The 26603-nt window shown below is 37.2% G+C and overlaps 2 protein-coding genes across 5 annotated transcripts in view; one reads left to right on the top strand and one right to left on the bottom strand.

Moving 5' to 3' along the window:
• msps (msps cytoskeleton-associated protein 5) overlaps positions 1 to 9246 on the top strand; it is a 34247-nt gene extending 25001 nt beyond the window's left edge. The window contains exons 2-16 of one of the 4 annotated variants that reach the window (XM_073959632.1): positions 64 to 714; positions 781 to 965; positions 1041 to 1360; positions 1418 to 3990; positions 4044 to 4281; positions 4348 to 4868; positions 5016 to 5096; positions 5763 to 6191; positions 6257 to 6446; positions 6506 to 6759; positions 6817 to 7147; positions 7219 to 7398; positions 7470 to 7629; positions 7806 to 8056; positions 8124 to 9246. In XM_073959632.1, coding sequence (XP_073815733.1) covers positions 137 to 714; positions 781 to 965; positions 1041 to 1360; positions 1418 to 3990; positions 4044 to 4281; positions 4348 to 4868; positions 5016 to 5096; positions 5763 to 6191; positions 6257 to 6446; positions 6506 to 6759; positions 6817 to 7147; positions 7219 to 7398; positions 7470 to 7629; positions 7806 to 8056; positions 8124 to 8201 — 6369 coding nt within the window. In that variant the 5' untranslated portion in view covers positions 64 to 136 and the 3' untranslated portion in view covers positions 8202 to 9246. Of the gene's footprint in view, positions 1 to 63; positions 715 to 780; positions 966 to 1040; positions 1361 to 1417; positions 3991 to 4043; positions 4282 to 4347; positions 4869 to 5015; positions 5097 to 5762; positions 6192 to 6256; positions 6447 to 6505; positions 6760 to 6816; positions 7148 to 7218; positions 7399 to 7469; positions 7630 to 7781; positions 8057 to 8123 lie in introns of all 4 variants that reach the window. The other 3 variants (XM_073959625.1, XM_073959654.1, XM_073959643.1) reach the window with 3 other exon arrangements.
• Positions 9247 to 19380: 10134 nt separating this feature from the next.
• Positions 19381 to 26092, bottom strand: LOC141388894 (NACHT and WD repeat domain-containing protein 2). The gene is made up of 12 exons (XM_073959522.1): positions 25723 to 26092; positions 25561 to 25649; positions 25001 to 25466; positions 24163 to 24830; positions 23866 to 24066; positions 22689 to 23537; positions 22225 to 22617; positions 21827 to 22140; positions 20931 to 21767; positions 20499 to 20863; positions 19667 to 20418; positions 19381 to 19609 (listed from the first exon to the last, which is right to left on the bottom strand). Exons 1-12 carry the CDS (start codon positions 25823 to 25825, stop codon positions 19481 to 19483), a joined length of 5166 nt encoding a protein of 1721 aa, XP_073815623.1. The 5' UTR covers positions 25826 to 26092; the 3' UTR covers positions 19381 to 19480.
• Between the last annotated feature and the right edge of the window lie 511 nt (positions 26093 to 26603).

The following is a 26603-nucleotide window of genomic DNA, read 5'->3' as shown; positions in this document are numbered from 1 at the left end:
ACATCAAAACTAAAAATGTCTTTATGTCAAAAATTTTCTCACAATATCATTTTATACCTATAGAAACAGGCGAAAAGAAAACTACTGGATATACGAACCTGATTCTTTTTGAAGTGAATAAAACTCATTGAAGGAGATGGCAGAGGACACAGAATACAAAAAGCTCCCAGTCGATGAACGGTGTGTTCATAAACTGTGGAAGGCTCGTGTAGATGGATATGAAGAAGCTGCAAAGATATTCCGTGAAATCGATGATGAAAAGTCTCCAGAATGGATGAAATTCTTGGGTCTGATAAAGAAAATGGTTGTCGATTCCAATGCTATGGCCCAGGAAAAGGGTCTGGAAGCTGCTTTAATTTTCGTGGAAAATTGTGGTCATGCTGGCAAGACCGTTGGAGATGTTATGTCTGGCATTGTTCAGAAATGTATAGCCGCACCAAAGACGAAGACAAAAGACCTCTCGGTTCAAGTAACACTAATGTACATTGAAATTGAGAAGCATGAAGCTGTTCTGGAGGAACTTGTAAAGGGTATGGAACACAAGAATCCAAAAATTGTAGCGGCGTGTGTAGCATGTACTACGTTAGCCTTGAAAGAGTTTGGAAGTAAAGTAGTCAGTGTGAAACCACTTATCAAGAAGTTGGCACCTTTGATGAGTGATCGTGACAAGACTGTACGCGAAGAAGGCAAACAGTTGGCCATAGAAATATACAGGTACTGCTGCTAATGGCTTTAAAATATAAGTCTAGATATATTTTAAATAAAAAATCCTTGCTTTAGATGGATTGGTCCTGCAATGAAACAACAAATATCGTCACTGCCTCAGGTGACAATTAAGGAACTAGAAGATGAGTTTGATAAACTTAAAGGTGAAAAGGCAGAGCCTTCTCGGTACTTGAAATCTCAACAAGAAAAACAACAACAAATATCTGCGGCTGCTGCCGAAAACAATGATAATGGCAATGGTAAGTTTAGGGATACAAAAATGCATAGAGAGTTTAGATAAATAAACAACATGCTCCCCTTATTTTCTCCTCAAGATGATGACGTTGATGCCGGTGGCGAAGAAATAGATCCAATGGATCTAATAGACCCCGTTGACATATTGTCTAAAATGCCGAAAGATTTCTACGAAAAATTAGAAGAGAAAAAATGGACTTTGCGTAAAGAGTCGTTGGAAGCCCTTGAAAAGCTTTTAACAGAGAATCCTAAATTGGAAAGTGGCGATTATGGTTCATTGGTTACGGCATTAAAGAAAGTAATTACCAAAGATTCCAATGTGGTTTTGGTAGGCATGGCTACCAAATGCTTAGCGATGCTGGCAAAGGGCTTAGGAAAGCGATTTTCACCATATGCCATGGTACGTTTTATCATTTTTATTACAAACTGTTATTTTTATAATTCACTGATTTTATAGGCTTGTATACCGTCGTTGTTGGAGAAATTTAAGGAAAAGAAGGCAAATGTAGTCACTGCCCTGCGCGAAGCAATGGATGCTATTTATCCATCGACAAATTTAGAAGCTATGCAGGAACATATTGTTGAGTCATTAGGTAATAAAAATCCCAGCGTTAAATCGGAAACTGCTGCTTTCCTCGCTAGGGCATTTGCACGAACTCAACCTGCTGCTATAAACAAGAAGTTGCTGAAACTTTTTGTGTCCACTTTAATCAAAACATTGAATGAGTCAGATCCCACTGTAAGAGATTGTTCCGCCGATGCGATTGGAACTCTATTGAAGTTGATGGGTGAGAAGCAGGTAGGTCCGTTTTTGGTGGATGTGGATGCACTGAAGATGGCCAAGATTAAGGAATGCCAAGACAAAGCCGAAATCAAAGTAAAAATTGCCGGAGCCAAAAAGGAAAGACCAGCAACGGCTCCATCGTCGGCTCCACCCAGTAAAAGTTCTTCATCGTCCTCTGCAGCTCCCAAGGGCGGATCTACAGAACCGAAACCTGTTAGCAGGCCTGCAACTGCAGGTGCCAAAAAGGCTGTGCCGAAAAAAACGGGGGCTAGTAGTGGTGGCGGTGGATCTGGTGGAGCACCTTTATCGAAAAGCGCAAGCGCTGCTAAGGTATTGGCAACAGAACGAGAAATGGCACCAGAAGAAATACAAGGCAAGGCTGATGAACTTTTGTCACCGGCCATACTTTCCGGATTGGTCGACTCAAATTGGAAAAATCGACTGGCGGCTGTTGAAAGTTTGCTGCAAGAGATTCCTGGTTTAGATACAAAAACCCCTGGCCTGTCTCAGGTATTAATAAGGACTATAAGTGGGCGAAAACCAGGTCTAAAAGAAATGAATTTCCAAGTTTTGAAGTTCAAATTAGATATTATACGAACCATTTCGGAGACATGCCCAATAACCACAACAACTATAGATGTTGTTGTAAACGAAATAACTGAAAAGTTGGCGGATGTAAAAAACGGTAGTAGTGCTGCAGATGTCTTGACTGCCTTTGCCGAAGCTACTAAGCTTGACTATGTTGTTGGCAAAGTGTTGTCGTTTGCATTTGAACAGAAATCGCCAAAAGTCCAATCAGAGGCTATCAATTGGGTTAATAAGGCCATTCTAGAATTTGGTTTCCAGATACAACCAAAACTGCTCATCGAAGATGTGCGCAAAGCCGTCCAAAGCACCAATCCAACTGTAAGAACCGCGGCAATAGGTCTAGTCGGAACAATGTCCATGTATATGGGAAATGCTCTTATGATGTTCTTCGATGGGGAGAAGCCTGCTCTTAAATCGCAAATACAGACTGAATTTGACAAAAATGTGGGAGAAAAGCCACCTAAGCCAATCAGAGGGGTTAAGAAATCCACATCAACTAATGGCGCTGCTGCAGATGGTGAAGCAGACGGCGGTGATACAGGTGCCGACGATGAGGAAGATCAAGAGCCAATTAACATTGCAGATTTATTACCCAGAGTTGACATTTCCCCTCAAATAACAGAAGCTTTGTTAAAGGAAATGTCCGACAAGGATTGGAAGGCAAGAAATGAAGGTCTCAACAAACTGCAAAGTATAATAGCTGAAGCTAAACTGATCAAACCTACTATTGGCGACTTGGCCCCTGCATTAGCTCTTCGTCTATTAGATTCAAATGCTAAAATAGCTCAAACTGCTTTAGCAATTTGTGAGCAGTTATCGAATGCCATGGGCCCAGGTTGTAAGAACCATGTGAGAGTTCTATTTCCAGGCTTCTTGCATGCTCTAGGCGACAGTAAGAGTTTCGTTAGAGCTGCAGCTCTGAATTGTATAAACAGTTTTGGGGAGAAAGGTGGCTACAAGGAGTTCTTCGAAAATGAAATGATTGCCGATGCATTAAAAACGGGATCTCCAACATTGAAATCGGAGTTGTGGGCTTGGTTGGCAGAGAGGCTACCACAAATGCCACCCAAAAGTATACCCAAAGACGAATTAACTGCTATGGTACCACATTTGTATGCTCATATATGCGATCGCAATGCTGACGTCCGTAAGAACTCCAATGAAGCTGTTTTGGGTGTTATGATTCATTTGGGATTCGATGCTATGGTTAAGGCATTGGATAAACAAAAACCAGCTTCCAAAAAGGATATACAAGCTGCACTAGACAAGGCCAGACCAAATTTGCCAGTCAAGCCCTTGCCGAAAGGCAAACAACAAGCTCCAATTATTGAAGACAATAAGAAAACTGTTCGAGGTGGCGGTGGAGGAGGTTCGACATCTGCTGGGACCCAAAAAGGTCCTGCAAGTAAGATTGCAGCTGCTGCCAAAACTGGCAGTTCATCATCATCCCGCAAGAAGGAAGAAGACGTTGATACGTCACCTCTGTTGGCCGTTAATAATACCAAAAATCAGCGACTTATCGACGAACAGAAAATGCGAGTACTCAAATGGACCTTTACCACGCCCAGAGAGGAGTTCATCGATTTGCTGAGAGAACAAATGACAACGGCTAATGTCAATAAGGGGCTAATGGCCAACATGTTCCACGATGACTTTAGGTAAACACAACAATTTTGAATCAAAACAATATGCCCTAAATTTTCCTTTATAGATACCATTTGAAAGTCATTGAATCGCTTATGGAAGATTTGCCCCAGAATCCGAAGGCACTGATTTGTAATTTGGACTTGATCCTGAAGTGGCTTTCACTACGTTTTTATGATACCAACCCTTCAGTTTTAATTAAGGGTCTTGAGTATTTGCAACAGGTATTCTTGACATTAGTTGAGCACGAGTATATTTTGGCTGAGAATGAAGGCAGCTCGTTTATTCCTCACTTATTATTAAAGGTAAGAGCTTTCGATGAGCAAAAAAAAATGCTAACTATAAACAACATCACTGCTCTCCACTTTCAGTTAGGCGATCCGAAAGATGCTGTACGTAACGGTGTACGTTCACTTTTGAGACAAATTCTTTTAGTTTATCCATTTGCCAAAGTATTCGTCTATGTAATGGAAGGTCTAAAATCTAAGAATGCTCGACAACGCACGGAATGCTTGGATGAATTGGGCTACTTAATTGAAACCTATGGCTTAACCGTTTGCCAGCCATCTCAACAAGTTGCTCTGAAAGAAATCGCTCGTCACATATCTGATCGAGATAATAGTGTGCGTAATGCTGCTTTGAACTGCGTCGTGCAGGCATACTTTTTGGCTGGAGAAAAGATCTATAAACTTATTGGTCAATTGAACGATAAGGATTTGTCCATGCTCGATGAACGTATCAAACGTGCCAAGAAGCCACAAAAGAAAGCCCCAGAAGCAAACACCAGTGTAAAGTCGGCAGCCCAAATAGTTCAACAGGACAGCATTGAAATTGACGATCCTTCGACAAATGGTTGTGACGAGTTGCCACCACCAGAAGAACACAACCAAAGGTAAGAATGTCGTTCGATATTAAATTTGCCTCGGCAAATTAAGTCCATCCTATTCAATTCGTGATCGCGACTGATGTAAATTTCTATTAATCTTGCTCGCCAATATTGCAACTTTGTTTTCCTAACGTTTTTCATTTTTTGCTTTAGTTCTGATTATGAAGCGAATGATGCTAATAATTGCTCGTTGGAAGAAAAAGATGTGCGCGCAACATCTCTCATAAGACAAGCGTAAATTTCATTTTTGTTTTTCAGTTTTGTTCTTTTTATCTATTTTTGTACACACGTTTGGTCACTTGTATATGTATATAGATCGTATTAATAGTATGTACTTTGAACTATTAGTTGTCTCGTTAAAGTTGTTGAAGTCTTAAGTCTCACGTCCAAATATATTTGGTATTTCTTGGTTATAAACAATAGAAGAAATACATGTTTATACTCTACACCACGGAGCGTTCAAACTAAAGTTGGTACCATTTGCCGATTGTCGTTTCGCATTTGGATGTAGAAAATTTAATTGTACACAATATCGGTCGTCCTTTTTCGTTTCTTCTGAAAAAAGAGTGCTGCGTGGTGTATGGTATTTAAAAGTCTGTTATAATCAACCGACAATTTCTCTGACTGCAAATACGTTTGGTTTTTTTTTAAATCTACATTTAGTACATATTTTTTGAAACTGCTTAGCTCAACTAAAACACAGCATGTGCAATGAAATTATAAAACATCCAAATGGAGTGTGACAGCACGTTTTTTGTTGTTGCTTGAGCTTGTTATGCATACATATATTCAATGCTTTTATCAGCTGTCCGTTAAATAAGCGTTATGTGTTCTTTGAAAATAATAGGCATTCGAACCAAACTAATAAACAGCAATGTGGTGTCATCTTATACTCTGTAGGACTTTTGATCAACCAAACTCTTCTCCCATTGCCAATGTACAACAGCAGCCACCTCAGCCGCCAAAAACAACTGGCCCATTCGGTTTGGATCCAAACAAGATAGCTGAAATTGAAAAAGATTGGGTTCGAGTAGATCAAATCGAGAAGGTTGTAGTACCAAATGTGGACATTTCATTGCTTTTTGAACCGATAAAAGTTTTGCCTACTAAGGACGGCGTAAAATATCCCCAAGAAAAGTTTGAACAACTTTTGGCTCGTTCCCGTTATATGCAACAGAATCACACAACGCCTCCTCCGTCGTCGGGCATGGGTGCTGGTAGTGGAGGTATTATGGCTAACAATGTCTCACCCTATATGAGTCCCCAGCAACAGCAGCAACAATTCAATGCTGCCTTGTATCAACAATCCTTTGGAAATAATGCCGCCAAGTACGTGATTGTTTTCCTTATTTTGTGTATGATTTGATTTCCAAATAATTTCAATTTCATTACAGTCTGGCAGATGTTTTGCCTAAGCATGATCCCCATTTGATAAAAATCATCAAAGCAACAAGCAGCACAGACACCTTAAAAGCCAGAGCTGCTATTAATGAACTCCAAGAGATAATAGATTCTCCCGAAAAACAAGCAGTTCTACGCGACTACGAAGAGATATTCATACAGAATGTGCTGGCACAACTGAAGGTTTACCATATAGTTTTAAGTGTAAAATTCTTGCAGACACTCACAAATTTCTTTTTCAGAATCTCTCACAAATTCCTATTACAGAATCGTTGGTAGTTTACCAACCATTGCTTTCCATTTTATACTCATTTTTCCTATCAAAGACGCTAGGGAAAACATTAAGCGTCGCCTGTATTAAAAATCTTATGTCCGTTTTACTTCACCTATTGGCCGATCAAAAACTTAATACGGGCGACGATGGCCAATACAATAAAGTCATCAATGGTATATGCGTGAAGGTTTTGGACAAGTCCAACTTTACAAATATGAATTGGTGAGTTTCCACACATTACCATTGCACACTGCATTACTAAGTACTTATATTGAACAGCGCATTAATACGGCTCTTGCGTGAAACCTGCCCCGAGGCAGGACTGCCAAAATTCACGGATCTACTGATGAAATGTATTTGGCGCAACGTCAAAACTCTACCAGAACGGAGCAACGAGCTTAACTATGATGCAGTTATGTTAGAGGTTCATGAATTTATGTTAGCCTTGCCAAGTTCTTGGTGGCAAACTCGACCGTCTGATACTCCCCTCAGAACAGTCAAAACGATAATTCATAATATGGCAAAAGTTAAAGGCAACGCCATTCTTCAGCACCTTAATCAAATTCCAACACATTCTGAACTTCATGCGTACTTAATAAAAATTCTGAAGGTAAAAGACAATTGAAATTCGTCCCAAATGTGTGCAAATTTGTGGTATTATTTGTTCGTGTTTTATTTTAGAATTTACAGAAGGAAGGAAACTTGCCCAGCTCTTCACCACAACGTTCTGTTTCTTCCAAGGATCTGATGGCGAAACAACGCATTTCGAATCAAGCTCACGAAACTATGTCACAGATATTTAAATTAATATCTGACAAAGACACAAAGCAACAGGGTCTAAATAAATTGTACGAATTTATGGTAATATGCACTCTTAAATGGACCTAAAAGTATGTTTGCTAATTTCATTCAAATTGTCGTTTCTAAAAAAGATGAAAAATCCGGAAATTGATGTGTCAACTTTCCTAAAAGGGGCCAGCCCAAGCTTCCAAAAATACATTGAAGAAGGTTTAGCTGAAATACAACGCAGTGCTGGTGATGGCAATACATCTCAATCTGCTTTAACATCACAGTTGAGTGACAATCGATTGGGTAAGTTAGCAGATGGTGGAATGCCATAATACAACACGAAACACAAAACACTCTTAATTTTATTTCTTTACTCCTTTGTTTTACCAACACCAACACCTACATACACGAACGCAAAACAACACACACATTGTACTATAACATAATAAATTAAGGTACCCGATCTTCGTATCTAACAGATGCAAACTATCAAAATCAACAGTCCCCTGCTATAACTGAAAGCTCCTCAGGTGTTAAGCCAGATCCGGACTTTTGGATGGACAGACTGAATCATTTGAGAGCCAAGGCTAATTTGGCACCACATCGTAATGCAGATGGCAGCCTTGTAGGCAGTAATACCCATTTCTCAATGATGGACAATAAAGTGATGGATGAAAATCTCAACTTGAATTCCATGAATGCCCAAAAGGTATCCGTAATGAGGAGAGATGTGAGTACCTGTTGAAAATCTATTGTATGTCAAAATAACTAAAAATCTATATAATCTCTCTCAACAGAAGCCGGAAATGTCTCCAAACCGTTTGCAACACATACAGGCCAAATTGGCACAAATAAAAAAGGAAAGTCATACCTAGATCCATCCATCCATTATTAAAACATAAGAAGGTTTATAAAGCCACAAGAAATCTTGAAAAATTTTGGTCGTCTTACCCAAAATTCCTCTCTAGCCAGGACCACTCTTATATAAAATAAAGTGGCATAGAATCACACACCCCTCTTTCTCTTAATATCGCACACCCCTACTCTTTACCGCTTTCGTTAGCATTGGGTTTGCGAGAGATTAAAGAAAAAGACCTGTTACAGTGCATTCGTATAAAGAAAGTTCTTTTTATATCAAACATATAGACTTTTCGTTTGTAAATCAATGGCTATATGAAGATGCAGAAATAACATAATTAAATAATGAAGCAATTAAAACCACAAAACATATATAATCCTTTTAACGCCTACTGATATTTCCCTAACAAACAATATACACATATATAAAACTGAAGAAAAACAGTTAAAATCGGTATATAAGAAAATCGTAGAAAGAGCGCATATTTTCTTACTGAATATCACGGTCCTAGTTAAGAAACTTTTAGAATCTTTTTTATATTGTTTGCTTACAGAAAATGGCCTTGTTATTTAGCAAATCTGTTTCGTTCAGTTGTTTCTTTAATATTACATTATTACACATCGATTGTTATAAGTGAAATTGTGTTTCTTTTCAACATTCATTTGAATCGCCGTAAAGGCAAAAAAAAAAAGAAAAAAACAATAATCTATAACTCGCTTCTTAGTTTTTGAATCCTCCGCATATAGCCTTCGTGGACGCGGATGGTAAAAATTATATACTGAGTTGTGTGTGTGTGTTTCTGAACACTTGTCGTTACGTTAATCCACTCACTCCATTTCTCCACATACTTCTAATATTTATTAATTTACTCGTACTCATTTTTGATCGTAATAGCTTAAGCATTTTATATCGCTAATGTTTTCATATTGTTTATTTTTTATTTTGCTAAAATAAGTCGGTAATTAATAATAAACCATTCACTTTAATATTACTATTTAATTCATAAAATATAATCGAATAATAAAAACATATATATCTCAAAAGAAAAAAAAAAAAACAAATATTGTTTAAATATTTTTAATTTCATTGGGCTCAGATCATTTTACTGGTAGCTGAGGTGTAATCTTTCCATTGTTTAATTATCTTCTCTACTATACGAATACTTTGGATATTGACTTGATTATAAATGAAAATAAGCAGTAAAAATAACGGACAAGGGAGTCTTCTCTCATATTATTGCGCGTAGGGGTATTTTGGCAACCGTTGAACATGTGATGTTGTCTCGTCGAGGAATCGAACCAGGGTAATCAGTGTGCAAGGCGGGTGTGTTTACCATTGCACCACAGTGGCACTAGTCTCTTTAGATATTAAATATTATCCAAAGTGATTATGAAGACGTTTAAAGAATGCAGAGCGAGTCATGCTGACATTTTTCAATTCATTAAGTAAGTTCTTGTACAAGCGTGCGATCAGAATGTATCACCCTTAAAAAGAAATAAAAAATTATATGGGTTTTCAACGATTTTTTACTTAAATTCTAATCTTAAGTAATGACATAAAAGTGTAACTCGCTGCATGTTTTGCTTCCTTGAACATAAACCTTTCATAATTTTTGGGCATCAATTAAGGTTATAGCGAAATAGTCCTAAAGAGAGAATTTAGGTTTAAAAAATACCTAATAACACTGTGACACAAAATGGAGGTGAAAATCTGGGACAGAGATAATTCCTTTTGGGGATGAAAGCCCTTGGTGAGTATATTAAGAATACCGAAGCATAGATCCGCCGTGAGTCGAAGTTCCGAGTTATGGCGTGATTAAGTTTCTGCTGAAAACCATATACGACATCTGAAATTAACGTTATATCTTTGTTAACAGTTGTTTTAGCTTATTTTTGAAATGACTTGTCTTCAGTCAAATCGAATGAGGATTATTTTCGTAGAGCATTTCGACCTTCTAACTCGCTTCCTTCAAAGTCCTTTTCGTCCCTTATTTTAAGAACCGCTATAAAAGTACCACATGATGACGTTTTTCAGCTTCGAAATGTTCTTCAAAAATGTCGCTCAGAAAATGTTAGGCACGAACCTGATTGACAACTAATCGATTTTGTCGCGTTTTCATGGTCTGTTGTTTGAGCTGTTTGATACAATGCTCAATCACGTCAACGGTATTACGATCTATTGTCCGATCGCTAGTACGACTCTGGCACACAATTTTATTTTATTAGAGCTGTATCTAACCAAATCGAGTGACAGGAGGACATTAAATTTGGTACCGCCACATCCGATTCGAATAGAGTCAGTTGGACCCAGTAATATATTATCAGAGATCCTAAATAATGTCCCCTTTTTAATAGGGAACATGGAAAGCACCGTTTTGAGAAACGTGTAAAAATACTCCCATTGGACGTTAACATCGTTAAGAAAAATCAAATGCGGATACTCCATCAAATAATCATCATTAGACATCGGATTTTAGCATGTTTTTTATTTCTTATCCGATTGGACTCAAATTTTGGATCTAGACGTTTTGAGGGTCAATTATTCGATATTTGGGGTCATATCAAAAATATGCAAAAAATATGCAAAAAATATGCAAAATATATGCAAAAAATATGCAAAATATATGCAAAAAATATGCAAAATATATGCAAAAAATATGCAAAATATGCAAAAAATATGCTAAATATGCAAGCGTTTTTTTGACAAAAATCGTCAATTAAATTTGGAAAATCATCAAAAAAGCATTCTAAATTAAGTTTTTTGCCGTTTAACATAGTTTTTTTGCAGATTATTATGTTATTAAGAGTCTTCAGATATTTCGCCACAGCAATAAATCTAGACTAACAAGACTTAAATCAGTTTTCACAAGGTGAGAAAATGTCAAATAACCCAGCATTCCTATTACAACATAATTTGCTTCCTATTCAAATGTAGATAGATAATGGTAAAATTTCAAAAACTCAATCAGAAATGTTAAATCAACGTGTCCAAATATGGTGATAGTTTCTAAACGGCCAAAATTGTCTAGCAGTAAAACAAAGGAGCTAGAGTTAATCATCGCTATTTTTGTTTAGATAAAAATGCAATTTTTTGTAGTTTTTGGAAAAAGGGTTCGTTTTTTAGCGCAAAATGGGAAAAAGTACTAGAGCACAATTTACGATTCCAGGTTCTGGAAAATAACTACAATTAGAAGTATACGTTTTGAATATCCACATATTGGATTTGAATATATTTTATAGTGTTTAGTCCTTTATTCAGTATATACAGACATAAATTGGCAATTTTTGTTCTTTGTGGTCAAAAAGCTTCTTTAGAAAAATGCTCTAACTGCCGGTTTAATATTGATCACATGGTTTTAGTTTAATGCATTAAAAATACATAATTTTATATTATCGATCTATATTGTACGCATACAACCGCTTAATGCAGAATTGCAAAATGTTCACTCCTCGGCGAAAAGTAATGCATTATTGTTATACCCATCCACGATGAATAATAAGCAAAATGAAGAACGCCCAATGATTAGTGCAAAATAACATCACTTAGAAAAACCACACAATAGAGTGGTAGTGGTAAAATAAGTCAAAAACCTTGGAATTATCTTTAAAATGGTAAAACCATTCACACATTTCTGCTAGAAAAGTATTTAGAATGCTAACAAAAAATATAGTTCATTCATTCCTGTAGTGCGATTCTGTAACTTTTTTTAATAACGAACCGACATCGGTAGTTAACGAAAATATTCGGTTGAGTTAACGAATGTCCTATTCTGTAACTTTATGTTACCGATTGTAGAAATCGTTAACTCATACCGACGAATATCGATTGGAAGGAAATGTCAAATATTATATTTTAATATTAATTAAAATATATTTTGAAGCTGAAAACATTATTTCGTCGCGAATACAAAACATGAAGCGTTTAAGAAGGAAACAATTCAGACTTTTGAAGGAATGTGGCTCAAATGTGTGTCTTTTGGATGGCTACGGATGCCAGTAATGAAGCATTTCTTAAGATGTTCTTATTGTGTGTGTGATTTAACAGTAATAAAAGTGATAAAACCACCATTAATCTTTTTAAAAGCGCAGTTGTATTTTTTATTTAAAAGTTGGGATCATATTTTGGGTTGTGGCGCTCTGTATCAAAATTCAGCTGTGATATTTGACATGACTTAAGCCCCTTCAGTGATCGTGGATCCACGTTACCGTCATTTGAGTTTATATATTCACATATTCAATTCACGCCCCATTAAAAGAAATTTCTCATAGCGGAGAGTATGAAAAGTTCGAAAATCCAAGCTTATACGCCATGTTTAGCATTCTGATTGTTAGTGATGCTGGGTTTAAATCTATGAGATTATCACAGAACAAAGTAGGTTATAGTAATACTCTTCACGTGTCACGTACTATTTTATTCACGTCACGCGCTTCCTAGAAGGATAATGTTAAGGACATTGGTATAGGTCTTACATAGCAGTACCACACTTGAGTTCTTTTGAAGCATTAGCTAACGTTTTTCCTCTTTAATAAGTAAAACAAAGGTTAGCGCAGTCTTCATACGTAGGGTAGTAGCATGGGGCAGCTTCGCCAATGTTGCGCCTTCGTCAGCGCCGATTTAATTGATGCTACATGTAGATCTTCCAAGGGAAAGTTATGAGTTAATCGAAGATCTTCAACTTTCCCTTTGGTGATCTTTATGCAGCTTCAATAAAATCGGCGCCGGCGAAAGCACAACAGTGGCGAAGCTTCCCCCTGTTATCCTACATAGTTAACCATTATGTAAATGACTTAAAAAGATTTTTCCCAATAAGGCGGAATTTACCTTGTGTACCGTCTTTATTGACATAGCATATGTTCATATAAAACGCCGTTGTTAAAAGAATTCAGCAAAATATTGCAATAATTTACTGTCGTTAAGACTTAACAACTACTTTTTTTTGGTTGTTAACTTAACAATAATTTTCGGTAATTAACGACAAAATTTACCGACAAAAATTGTTAAAATTGGTTACAGAATAGCACTTACCGAAAATTATCGTTAACTACCGACATTCGTCGTTAATTCTGTCGTTAAGGAGTTACAGAATCGCTAAAAAATATAGTTCATTCATTCCTGCTACAGGAAAACAATTTTGATAGCACAGTCGAAAAGTCATAACCCTTTTGTATACACAATTAATTAATTTATACCTGTCCGTGTACTCGATAATTTGTGCTAAATATTACCAATGCTTCGAATTATGACAGTTGTTTAATGGAGAAGTTGGTGAAAAATTGTTTCACCTACATTTAGTAAAAATTATCGAGTAGAAGGACAAACTTTTCATGACACATTAGTCCTGTTGTATAGGATATAAATAAATATATTAAGAAAAATATTCGCCGCAATATTGTCATTAAAGTTGCCAAATGCACTATAAACCTAAAAGGCAAATATTTCAAGGAATATTAATTTACAAAACGATGAAATTCCACATCTGTCTCTAGGTTTGCTTACATCCTGATGTAAACTTTAAAAACGCCATATTTCTAGCACTACTTTCACAATCTGATTGGCTTTTTCTGGAACAAATACGGGCAATGCTAATAAAAATGTCCGGATTGTCGAGTAGAAAAATCTCACTATTTTTAACACGTAGAGCACTTTCATTTAAGTGTATTAGCAATTACAATTTAAAAAAAATATTATATAACATCCACGAGTGATTTAATCATATAAAATAATTTATTTTGCTTACAATTCGTTAATCCGAACAATTTGATAATTCGCACACCACCGAAACCTGTGGTGTATGGATTATCGCGAATGTACTGTATATATGGGAGTAATATCCAAATCTGAATCGATTCTTACAAAAATAGGGATCGCCCTAGGGCCAAAAAATCCCCAAATTTTATACGAATTGGTCTATAAATGTGACCTGTGCTTTGTTTTCAAAAAGACATGGCGAGATGGATAAGTGCGAATCTATGCAGATCATCAAAAGGAACTGTGGGTCTATTTCGTTTCATTTTGCATGTTGCAAATTCATTAACTAAGACATAATACCCTTAGGGTATTAAAATATAGTTATCAGTGCAATCATGAATAAAAATTCCGTGCGGAATTTGTTTCCTTTCCCCAATTTCACAATGAGGCGAATCTAGTAGTTTTCAACTTTTAACAAATATTAATTTTAAAAGAATTTAACTTTCTAAAATTATTTTCCGTGTGGAAAATTCAGAGGGAAATATTCATGATGGCACCGTATATGTTTTTTATATGTTTTTAATAAAATATGAAAGATTTTATGTAATATTCAATATTTTCCTAGTCTTAATTTCTAGCTCATTTGTTATTCTGTCAGACACTTTTGGCCCAGCAGAAACTATCAACATATTTGGATACGTACATTTTGACATTTCTGATTGAGTTTTTGAATAAATTTGTATTAGAAAGCAACTTATCAGGCATGTCACAGAAACTAATTCCGATCGAAAGTGGAATTGATTCCGTATTTAGCTTCTTCAGAAAACGAAAAACGAAGAGTTTTTCGGAATGAAACCACTTTTGATTTTGCAAACGGAATTGTATTTTTATTTTGTTTAAATCTGCCACTTTAAAACACTCTAAAAACACTTAGAAATAATTAAAATGCTGTTTTATTAAAAAATTTACATTTAATTTCGCATTTAAAATAAATAATTAAGTTTTTTGACTTCACAAAATCGATCGGAATCTAAAGAAGCTAAGACAAAAACGATCGAAATGAAATTTCGGAATTGCAACCATTCCGATCGGAATCTGTGACATGCCTGTATGTTGTTATAAGAAGGCTGCGTTATAGAAAATTTTCTAAGTCTTTTAGTCCAGATTTATTGCTGTGGCGCAATAAAAATGAATAACATGATAATCTGCTAAGAAATCGACGTTTAACGGCAATAAACATAATTTAGAACCCTTTTTGATGAGTTTCCAAATTTAATATGATGATTTTTGTCAAAAAAATTACTTGCATATTTTGCATATTTTTTTGCATATTTTGCATATTTTTTGCATATTTTGCATTTTTTTGTTGCATATTTTGCATATTTTGTGCATATTTTGTGCATATGCAAAATATGCAAATATGCAAAAAAATAAAAAATATGAGCCTGTCATTGCATTCAGTTTTCTTCAAAACGAATTTTGGTCCAATCAGAATTTTCGTATCTTTATTAATAAAAAATATGCAAATATGCAAAATCCGATGTCTAATCATCATAACCATTAGTCTCATGACTTAACGCACCATAGTCAACTCAAAGAAATCAACGCAATAAACGCATCCGAGGGTTGATTCACAAAATTTGTGTATTTTTGGTATGAAAAACTATTGCACGAAGTAAGCTCAGATGAACCTGAGGACGATGATATAATTCTTCCACAAATAACTTTTAAACTTTATTTTAAACAATACTTATGGTGTTTGGGCTTATCTTTCCTTTAGCTACCGCTCTCGCAAATATGTAGTGTTAGGTAGTGTTTTTTGTGCTGATTCCAAAGATACTTTTTCTTCTAGGAAATGTATACTTCTTGAGAAATGAACGGCTACTTAGAGAAAAATTTGAATTTTTACCCGAGATTGTACCTGTCCAAAGGCCGAAGGCTGTCTATTTAGAACAGCATTTATAATTTTGAAGGTAACTATGAGTATTTATGTATGTAACTTTCAAGGCCCATATCTCAGGAAGTATACATTTTCCAGAAGAAAATAATATATCGTTGGAATCAATAAAAAAATACTACCTGTGATAGAGAGCGGTAGCTAAAGGAAATATGTTCCTTCCTGATGTTATTTCCCTTTTTATTTAAAAATGTGTTCAAAGACTGCATAAAAAACGTTGGCTCCATTATACGGGAAAATCGATTATCCGTAATGCCTCCGATCCCAAACATTACGGATAATATTCAGGGGTCGGAATGGACAAAAAACTTATTTGGTGAAAAAGTCAACATTTTATTTCAAAGCGAATATATCCGCTTCTATATGGGGTATATCAAAAGCAAAACCTGCTAATGAAAGTAGAAAATATCACCTTTGCAACGATGTTACGTAGGTTGTCGTGTGTGGTCAAACGACGAAGATATAGCAATAGCCGCTAATAGAACGCAACTTTTCATTTTTGCGATTTTAATAATAATGACGTCAAAGCTGTGAAAAAGCTTTGGTTGGGGACCTTCCAAAAGCAAAATCTAATTATGAAAGTAGAAAATCCCATCTTTACAAGGATGTAAAGCAGGTTGGCGTAGGTGGCCAAATAACGGAGATATCGCAATAGTCGGGAATGAATCTCTTTTTCCATATTTTGCGCAATCACACTACAGGTCAGAATTTTGATCGGATCTTCACGAAAGTTTGGGGGTTGATGGGGGTCTCACAGAGAAACAAGCCTATTGATGGTTGGCGTACATCCCACTTTTCCATTTTTTATTTGAGTTGTACTGACGATGCACTTAAATGCTTTTCAACAAAATTGTCCTGTATTAATGAAGACATTCAGAGCAAAGGCGCAAAGCTATCCCAATTTTAATATTTTGAATTTTACCAGTCAAAAGCTTATGCACAGGGGTAGTGGTGTAGGGTATCACATAGTCGGCCCCGACCCGACTATAGCCTTGGCTCACTTGTTTTGTAGGTGTAACATATTTTACAAAGTGCGCGTTGTCAAGTCTTTGGGTCCAAAATAAGTACGTAAGATCGGAGACACAACCACAATTGTCTCGGAAATTAATTTCCAAACCGATACATTCGTAATTATTATAAGTATAGCATTTTTAAAAAAAATAGGGGTTATGAGAAGTTCCCCGCCCGCTCCGAATTCAACTAAATTTGTAGCCTATTTTTACCTGGGGCCATCACTGTACATTCCCTGACAATTTCACGAAAATTGAAAAAAAAACGAACGACATTTGATTTTTATTTTAAAAAATATTGCATTTTTAAAGAAATATGGTATAGGGTAAGTACCCCGCCCCTTCCGAAATTCAACAAAATTTGTAGCCCATTTTAACCGGGGGCATCCCTGTACATTCCCTGACAAGTTCAGAAAAATCGGTGCAGTAGTTTTTGTTTAAAAGATAAAAATTGAAAACAATTTTCTTTGCGTAAAAACCTAAGTCGGGTTATGGCGAACATTTCACAAAAATAATTATTATTCTCAACTGATGCCATTACCAACGAACGACATTTGATTTTTATTTATATAGATTTCTTTGCACCAATCCACAAGAGCCTCTCTTTGATCGATTGTCCAATTTTGCTGGATCTAACGAGAAAAATCCTTTTTGCGGCCATGTATTCATGCAATACCAAATGTTAGTTGGTTTTTTACTTAAAACTATTATAATGAAACAGCATATTTGGAAAGTAATGTTCCATAGGAATGTGTGGGGTACAGATTTCGAACATTTTCAGGAATGCTTACTACGACCTATTGGACACATTTCGCGTTCTCTGAAGTACTGCTGTGCCATATTTTTCTAAGTTAAGGTAAAATAATGCTGCAGTGTTACCATGAAAGCTAAAAAAAACTTAGACAAGTCCTCCGAAATTGCTGTAAAGAGTTAAAAATTGGATGTCTGTTACAAAATGACTATAAAAAATACCTTACATTTGGATTGCTAAGCGATGTTTGTGTCATATTTTGGTTTGTTTAAGAGAAAGTCCGTATCTCTTAATTCGACTTGAGTCAAATAGGTCTATACCTTAGGCGTTAGTCTATACCTAGGTCTATAGGTGGTCTCGTTTACTGTGCCCTGGTACTTATTTTATCGATTTGTAGGTAATACTTAATGCAATTGATGACAGCCCCCCTTCGTGAACTAAAATACACGTAAAACATCTTATTTTTTAAGAAATTCCTGTTGTGAGACCTACAGGACACTGTTTACATCTAATAAGACCTGGTACTCCCTTGGTCCATATGATAATCCTCTGAGTAGGGATATTCTCTACACCTAAGTCGTCCTTCTAATGTTTGCCCTACATTTTTATGACAATTATCTGTAATTTTTTATAAATTAATACAAAAAAAATATTCATTTTCTCGTTTCGAAATTACTTCACAAACTGTACGTTTTGTTGGTTTTTGCGTGAACTTTGGACAAATAGATGTGGTGTACAGTAGGCCGGGGCGATTTGTATGGAAGGAAAGAAGTGATAGTGGGCGCCTGGAGTTTCTGATTCTTGGGATTGTACTGAGCAAAAAAGTCCACTAGACCATATGTCTACGGTGAAAATCGAGCCCCCGGATTTTGACTTGAAATTTTTTTCAAGGACATTTTGGCCAAACCATATCTCAGAAACTTGACCTATCCTGAAAATTTCCTTTTGCGTTCTTAGTACACTCGCCAAGGGCTTTGATCTCCAAAAGGAAATTTCCACCCACTGACTTTGAGTCAAATTTTGTAGCACAGTGTAATTAATCGATATTTTCCGAAAAATGTGCACTTTCTCGGGGCCATAACTGCCTGAAGGAGCGTTCTAATGCTTTTGCGATGTATTAGAGAGTTCTTAATTATTGGTTTGGCTACAATTTTTGTCTTTGTGTTGGATCGAAAATCTCAGTGGTTTGGCTGTTACATGTATGCCAAAATATCCAAAAACCCTTGAAAAAAATTCAAGTCAAAATCCGGGGGCTGAATTTTCACCGTAGACATATGGTCTAGTGGACTTTTTTCTCAGTACAATAAAAATAATCAGAAAATCCAGGCGCCCGTGGTGGTGTTCAAATCGCCCCACCCTAGTGTACAGTGTATTTTTTGTTCTGTATTTACATTGAAAATATGGGCAAAGAAACCGCATGAAAATTGTATTATTCTCAAAGAGTTATATTATTATTTTTAAATGGGTACAAATCAATGGGTACAAAAACAGTTAATAGAGTAAAAACTGTGTAAAAGTTGGTGTAGTTGTGGTGTTCTTATTATTAGCTAATTTTCTCTTTATTGTTCGTAGTTAAAAATGTAGAAAGTTACTACTTGCTGTATGTGATTTGAGTGCTAACACCTGATCTTCATTTGATCAAATTTGCATGTAAATATCTCCCATATTAATGACATTTAAAGATTTTATTTTCAAAAAGGTACTTTCGTACCCGGTTATTGACCGTACGGTTAAGAAACTAATCGACTACATTCTCCCTCATACGTGTTAGTTGTATAATAAAACAGCATTTATTTAATAGCTGAATAATAAAGCATTTAACGAATTTTTTTTTCGAACATCAATATTATATAACATGAATAACAACAACAATTAACCAATAATCAACTTTAAGATTCGTCGTTAGATTCTGCATTTTCAGCCTCTTCTGTGTCGTCCTTAAGCTCTTTTGGCTTTGATTTCTGATTGTCAAAGCGGGATGATATCGTTGCCACTCGTATAGCGGCCTTAAAACCAACCTTTAATATATTAAGGGATAATACAGCCATTAGACTTCATTAAAACAAATCTCTTACCTTTGCCTTCATCTTAGCCAGCTTTGCCTTCCAATTCTCATCTCGTGACGGCAGAGCATTAAGCCACTCGACCATACCTTCTTTATTGGGATCCACAATGGCTAGGGTAGAGAGGCATCCATCAACTGTACCCAAAACAAGACAACGACCATCTTTTGAACTCTTTATTGCCGTCAATTCGGCCTGCATCCGATAGTTGGCAATCATTTCGGTATCGGAGGTTCGGAATACACGTATTGTCTTGCGCCCACTGTGATAATAACAGACATATTCATCGTTTTCGGTGAATATACAAATCACGGAGAATACACCCTCTGCAACTTTAGGTATGAATGTCTTGACCGTAGTGCCCTTACGTAATTCCAGCATTTCTAGACCACCACGTGTCGGCGCATACAAGCCACATTTGCCGTCTTTGGTTATGCTACCACCCCATTTCGGTATAGATCGAATGTTTTTCTTGCTCTTAATGTCGATAATATTTCCCTTCTCACTGCTTATTACCGCAACTTGGGATGCCTTGTGCGGCATAGGGACAAGAGAAATGACCTCCTTGACACTGCATCCTTTGAGGAGTACTTTCGAAACGAACGAACCGTTGGTGGCACTGTATACTGCGAGGCAATCTTTGTTCGATTTATCCACGGAACATGCAATAATGTAAGCTCCATCAGCTGAGATAACGGACTGGCGAAATGATAGACCAGGCACCATACGAATTGGATACTCGAAACGGAATAGGATAGAACCCTCTAAACGAGAAATACAAATTTGCATTGAATTCAGGCCCACGTACATACTGGGAATTGTGTTAATGGATGGATGAACTTACCAGGTACGGATCTAACTGTAGTTATTGCCATTAACCGACTACTTTCTTCTCCTTCTTTATATTCTTTTTGATTTATATTCGGACATGATACCGTCATTACCTTGTAACCGTAGTCCATGAATGTGATTTGTTGAATACCGGGCTGGTCATCGCGGTATATTACCTGTTCGGAAACACGATTCCATATAAGAAATTTGCCAGTTTCGGACGAAACAATATAGCGACCATCGGGTGTAATTTCGGCATGTGTAACGATGGCGCCCAATGGGCTATCCGCTAATTTCGTGATGAGTCGGCCTGTTCTAGTTTCCCAAACACCAACACAACTTCGTGTTACTGTCACCGCCAAGTCGACTTCCGAGAGGCTTTTAAAAAGAAAAAATATGACATTTAGCTTAACTTCTTGCCAATTTGAATGGATTGAGTAAATACCTTATATCATCGATCTGTAATTCATGCCTGTCAATGACATGCACCTTCTCGAAGATATTATTTATATTCCAAACTTTAACTGATCTATCGATAGAGGAGGTCACAACATTATTCCAATTACCAATTGTAAGGGCTTCCAGTTGTATAATGCGACCGAAATGAGCATCCAATACTTTAGCCAGCTGTAGGCTTTGCAAACACCAAACGTATAGATTCTTGCGCACTCCAGCGACGGCATAGTCCATTTTCGAACTGACCATAATTGAGTTGGATTGCATTATTTTTGTTGTGATATTCCGAACTCCATGGGGCAATGGCAGATACATTGCAGAGTCACTAAGCCTATTGCCATCCTGATCTCCAAAATCCCATATGACAAAGCCTTTACCGGCCGTACCCAAGAGCATACGATCCTTTTGGTCTAATCGCAACTGTAATAACATTTCCTTTTCATCGTTTTCATAACGAGGCAATGTTTCCTCTAACGCCCATTCTATAGTCTGATTATCATCCGAGGAGTCAACAAAGCGAAATACACTAACTTCGAAGTTATCTTCATTTGCACAGCCATAGAGTCGATCCCTTGTTTTGTTTAGGGTCATGGCACTATAGAACTTTAATGATTCTGTATAGAACTCTCCCCTGCGACAAGACTCGAATCGAATGCGGGTTTCATTAATCGATCCCGACCAAAAAGTTACATTGTAATCTGTGGGAGTCGTAAATTCCATATTTAAAATTTCCCATCCTGCGCAATCACCAGGCACCGTAAAGATATCTACCAGATTGCCCCGCATATCATATTGCGCCCACTTCAGTTTACACGTTATGAATAGACTGCAAACGTATTCAATGAAGCTAAAAGTCAAAAGTCCATTATTCCGGTGACTACTTACCTCTGATTTATTAAATACAAGCTACTTAGTGATCCATCGTTTTCATCGAAAGGCGAGTCTATGACCACAAATTCACTGGAGAGCATATTAAGCAATACTGTCTGGTTGTTATTTGAATAAGCCGCAGCCCATTTGTTATCGGGACTTAAAACAAGTTGCTGCATTATACCTTCAATGCCAGGATTAACATCCCTCGTTAGATCTGATGTTGATAAATCGAATGTTATGAAGTGCGTAGAAATTGAGACCATATAACGCATGTCACTTGTCAATGTGAACCCAAAAACTGCAAACTGATGACCTTCCAGAGAGTACTATGAATAATGGAATATAGAATGGAATAGACACTTGTTTGGAATGTTTCAAATATGATTTACTGGCTGTGGAGTGGTGCTTACCTTTAGAGGACCGCCGGGGGTGTGAAGACAATGATTTACCGGAATTAAAGCACAGTCCTTTGGACCACTTTGGTCACAAGCCCTGAGTAGCATTTTAATGTTTGTATTGCCTCCAATTTCAGGCAAAAGACGTCCAATCAGCTGCGGGGCTAACATATTAGGATAGACAGCCAATATGGCACCACCCAATCTAAGGGCATCGGCCACCAACATTAGTTCTCTTTTAGCTTCTTTGTCCTCTGTATTGCATGAAGCGTCTTCAAAGTCGGCCAACACAGCTTGCAGGGGACAGCTGGACAATTTAGCATGCAACCATTCATAGTTGAAGAGAACATGTTCGAACAAGTCCTTGAAGCGGCGTGAACGTACAAAGTGAAAGGGAAGTTCACCAAACTGTAATATCACAAAAAAGAGGATAATTTCTAGAGAATTTTGAAGATATAGAGAAATCTCAATTGCAATACCTTGCGAAGATTGTATCTTTTAGCGCTGCCGTCTTTACTGGTGAAGACCAATGGCTGAATGGGTACTTTACGATCGGCAGCACCCTCCTTTTCAGTGAGACCAAAACGATGTCTCTGGATTTCGGTAAATTTAAATGGTTTTGGCACTCCTCCGCCCCAAATACCTAGGTAGTAATCTGCAATCATTGAGTGGAAATACATGGCCATGTTCATGTTTTTGAAATAACGTTCCTTGGCCGTATCACGGAACTGCCTATGATACCAGTTCATGACATTGACTCCATCAGCTTCACGTTCGCTTAGGTAGTTGGGCAAGTCATTGCGTATTCGTGTCCACAATAGGGGCGGTATACGTCTTACCGGCGGCAAATGATACTGATATACATCGTCGAGTACTTTGTCGTCCAGTGATATCAAATCCTCCAATTCACTTTCGGACAGACCCGATTTCGAGGCGGTTATATAAGCCAATGCGTGGAATACCAATATACGTCCATGTTGTTTCTCAACCCTTTCGAACAGTAACATAATCGAGTCCATGACATTGTTTGCCAAATGTGTTTCCTGAGGCCTTGTATACGAACGCCAACGACATATTTCGGCGAACACCAATTTCACAAAGATCGGAAGAGAACATTTACTTATGGCATTTGCCACCAATCGCCACTGGTAATTATTCAGATCTCGGCAGGCTGTCTTCATCCACATTCTGATAACATTCATTGCCAGATCTTCGCCCAATGCGGTCACCTCAATGAAGTTATCTTCTATGTCGATCATTTTTCGCAAGACATGGTACTCTCGGGAGACGACGGGATTGCTTTCTTCATTTGCACAGGATATAACGATCTGTTGTGTTTTTGAAGGAATGCCATCAAGTTCGTGCATTGAAAAGAACATTAAAAGGTAGTTTACGATTAAATGCTGCGGAGTAGAGTACGCTTACATGCGAACAAATAAATGATTGTTATTGGGCGCCAATTGTCGTCGGAAGTATGCATATAAACGCACTTTACTTCCGCTGTTTTTTAGATTGGGGCCGTGGCACTTAAATTTTGAAACATTATTCTCGAATAAAATTTAGCAGTCACAGTTCAAGCAATTTGGAAAAACTTATTAGAACCGAATGATAATTTCTTTTTTGGGTTTTTATCTCTTCCGTCTGCGTTATACTTACCTTGCAGTGGGGCGGTAAACGAGTTGGTATCCATGAAACATTATTTGAGTCTTGTGTACCCGTTAACTGATCTACAGAATCCAAATACAGGGTTAGGGGTTGATTCGGATTTGCATAAGTTAGTAATTGCTTAAAGTGTGCTGTTAAAGGTACTAAATCGTCCGGTATGTTCTCGAAAGGTAGCATATAGTTATAGGATATCTATAAAGAGGAATTGAGCAATTGTAGACGATGTGGAGGACCATTCGGATAGTCCTCATCATTTGAAGCGCAATGGCCTTTGGCGGCCTTACCTACCTGCTGACAAATCGATATAAGCGTGGGGGTCAATGCACTCGAATCGGGTGTGGTACCCAGAAAACGTATTATGTTAACGGGTCGTTTATCTACAAACCACTCGCCAGCAACCAATGCTGCAGTCTTAGCCAAGAGTGAGGTCTTGCCACAACCTCCTTCGCCATAAAGGACAAGTGGTTTATCTGAATCCTCCAGCATATAACGCTTAATTTTTTCTAGACTTTCTTCACGTCCATAGAAGACCTTAACCGAATTATTGCAAGCGTGCAAATGCTGAAGGATTTCAGTGACTATCTGTCCCTGTGCGCTGGAGTCTTCCTTGCGCATAGCTCGATCAACCAGTTTGACGATGTTCTTGTAGAAATGCGAAATGAAATGATTCAAGTACTCTTCGTGGGTCTCAATGTCGAGACCCTCGCGCCCGATCCATTCGACAGTGTATTTTTGCATATTGCTCGACTCAATTTTTGCCGGCAAACGGTTGTCTCTCAAATCGCCCAACAACTTTGCGGACTCGGTATCTAAGCTGCGATTTATGATGTCGACAAAAAGGGAGGCCTTCTTAAGATTTTGCAAATTAATGTTGTTAATGTAACGGACATAGGCCAAGCAATGGTTTTTTGTATTTTTAACATTTAGAACGCCATTAATGACTTCACGTTCAGTAACTGCGGAGAAAAGAAATGGAAGATTGTTGGGGATTGGACAGAAGTTATTTTAATAGGAAATTGACTTTGAAAATTGTAATGTTATGGTGTGGACGGACTACAAAGAATGTCTGTCGCAATGTTGTCCAATATTTGGCCAAGAAAAAAAAACACACACACACAAAATGTACCTGACATAAAATAATTATGTACTGCATCTTTGTCCATTTTGCCACTTGCTCCCAAAGATGCCGCTGCTTTTCGAAGTAATTTCTGCATTTTCCCCAAGGTATCCCACCATATTGCCTGATCCTCTGCTTGTAGTTTTGGAACACGTTTGTTATTGAAATTGATGAGGATCGACGATATTGGCTGCAGAACTGAAATCGGGGGCACTGCATTGCTGTCTTTCTTATACCACAAGTCCAACAGGGCACGATCCACACCCATTGATGTTAGCTCCTCACAAATCAATTGCAATTCGGACGATAGGATATATGTCGGTATTGGACGATAGCCATATTTTTGACCCAAAAATACTACGAAATTCGGACCCATTGACAGACGCTGACAATTCTTAATTTCACGCATACAAAGTTCTGTGGTCATGTGATCATCAGTGGCTTCATCACGAACACCCCAACGCATATCCACTACCTATCAACAAACAACAACAACCACAATTTGACATTAACCTTGATGTTATGCAAAGTCATGTTGTAACATATCCAACTTATATGCAAGTAAATACCTGAAATTCCAAACCATGTTTCTCGCGACAGTAATCCTTAATTCTAGGATAGCATTTGGCCATTAACGAATTCCTTTCCATTGTGGTATCTTTCGGATTATTAAAAATTCGATTAATAAATTATATAATAAGACACACACACACCAAACAATACAAACACACCCGTAAACGTGGAACTAGTAAAAATTCGCACAATTTTCGAACTGACCGGAGGCAGTGACTCCAAGGAGCCTGCAAATATGGAATCTATGGTCTTGTCATCCATATTTTGTTATGACTACTTCCAGAGACTTAATAATTGTTAGAATCCTGCCCTTTTGCCGTTTTCAATTGGACTAATCTGTTTCGATTGCAAGTTCACGTTGTACTCATCCGTTCTGTCGTTTTTATTCCAAATCAGTTTGGTCGATATTTTCGCAATCAAAATAAAAAGTAAACAGTGATTTGTTTGACAACCGAAAATCCTTAGTAACCGCATACAGCTTAAGGTCCAAATTACACCGTTGTTTGGCGTTGCCATGATTTCGGATGCAACAAGTGTAAACAAGGTGTTTCTCCGATTTCTAAATGACGTTATTAATACCGAAAATGTTGCGTGTTCATGTCAAAAAATAACACTTTTAGGTGCCGCCGTAGATATCAATCAGAGTTAAATTTGCCATTTTGAACCAATTCCATTAAGAAGATGTTCCTTTAGTTTACAGTGGAGTGGTGATTTTTGGGAAATTAAAAAAATTCTCATTTGCTACACCAAAAACATTTGCTTTAGTACATTGTTATATACAAAAGGTAATTAAGGCCGCGGTACAGTCGGTCCGTTTTGAGTCGCCTAACGCACAGATATGTGAAAATCTATTATGTAGTGGCAGACCCCGGTCCGCGTTGCTGGCCCGTCGTAATGAGTTTTAATGATAACTTTTTATGGACAATTGACAATTCAAAAATAGGTATTTTCTACCTCACATCTTCGGTTCATTGTCAAACCGAGGAGGATTTTAAATTTATCTGTAACCTTTCTTTTCTCGACTTTGTCGGATTTTTTC

The sequence above is a fragment of the Musca autumnalis genome, unplaced genomic scaffold, assembly GCF_047663935.1.
Source record: "Musca autumnalis isolate F117 unplaced genomic scaffold, ASM4766393v1 scaffold_1, whole genome shotgun sequence".
NCBI lineage: Eukaryota > Metazoa > Arthropoda > Insecta > Diptera > Muscidae > Musca > Musca autumnalis.
This window is presented reverse-complemented; position numbering and strand designations above follow the sequence as displayed.

Bases quoted from the DNA above. Each gene is read 5' to 3' on its own strand.
- LOC141388894 (XM_073959522.1), bottom strand. From the start codon at position 25,825: ATGGATGACAAGACCATAGATTCCATATTTGCAGGCTCCTTGGAGTCA. The intron at 25,650-25,722 runs GTGTGTTTGTAT...ATAATCCGAAAG, and splicing joins TACTAGTTCCACGTTTACGG to ATACCACAATGGAAAGGAAT. The intron at 23,538-23,865 runs GTAAGTATAACG...AAAACACAACAG, and splicing joins GTTTACCGCCCCACTGCAAG to ATCGTTATATCCTGTGCAAA.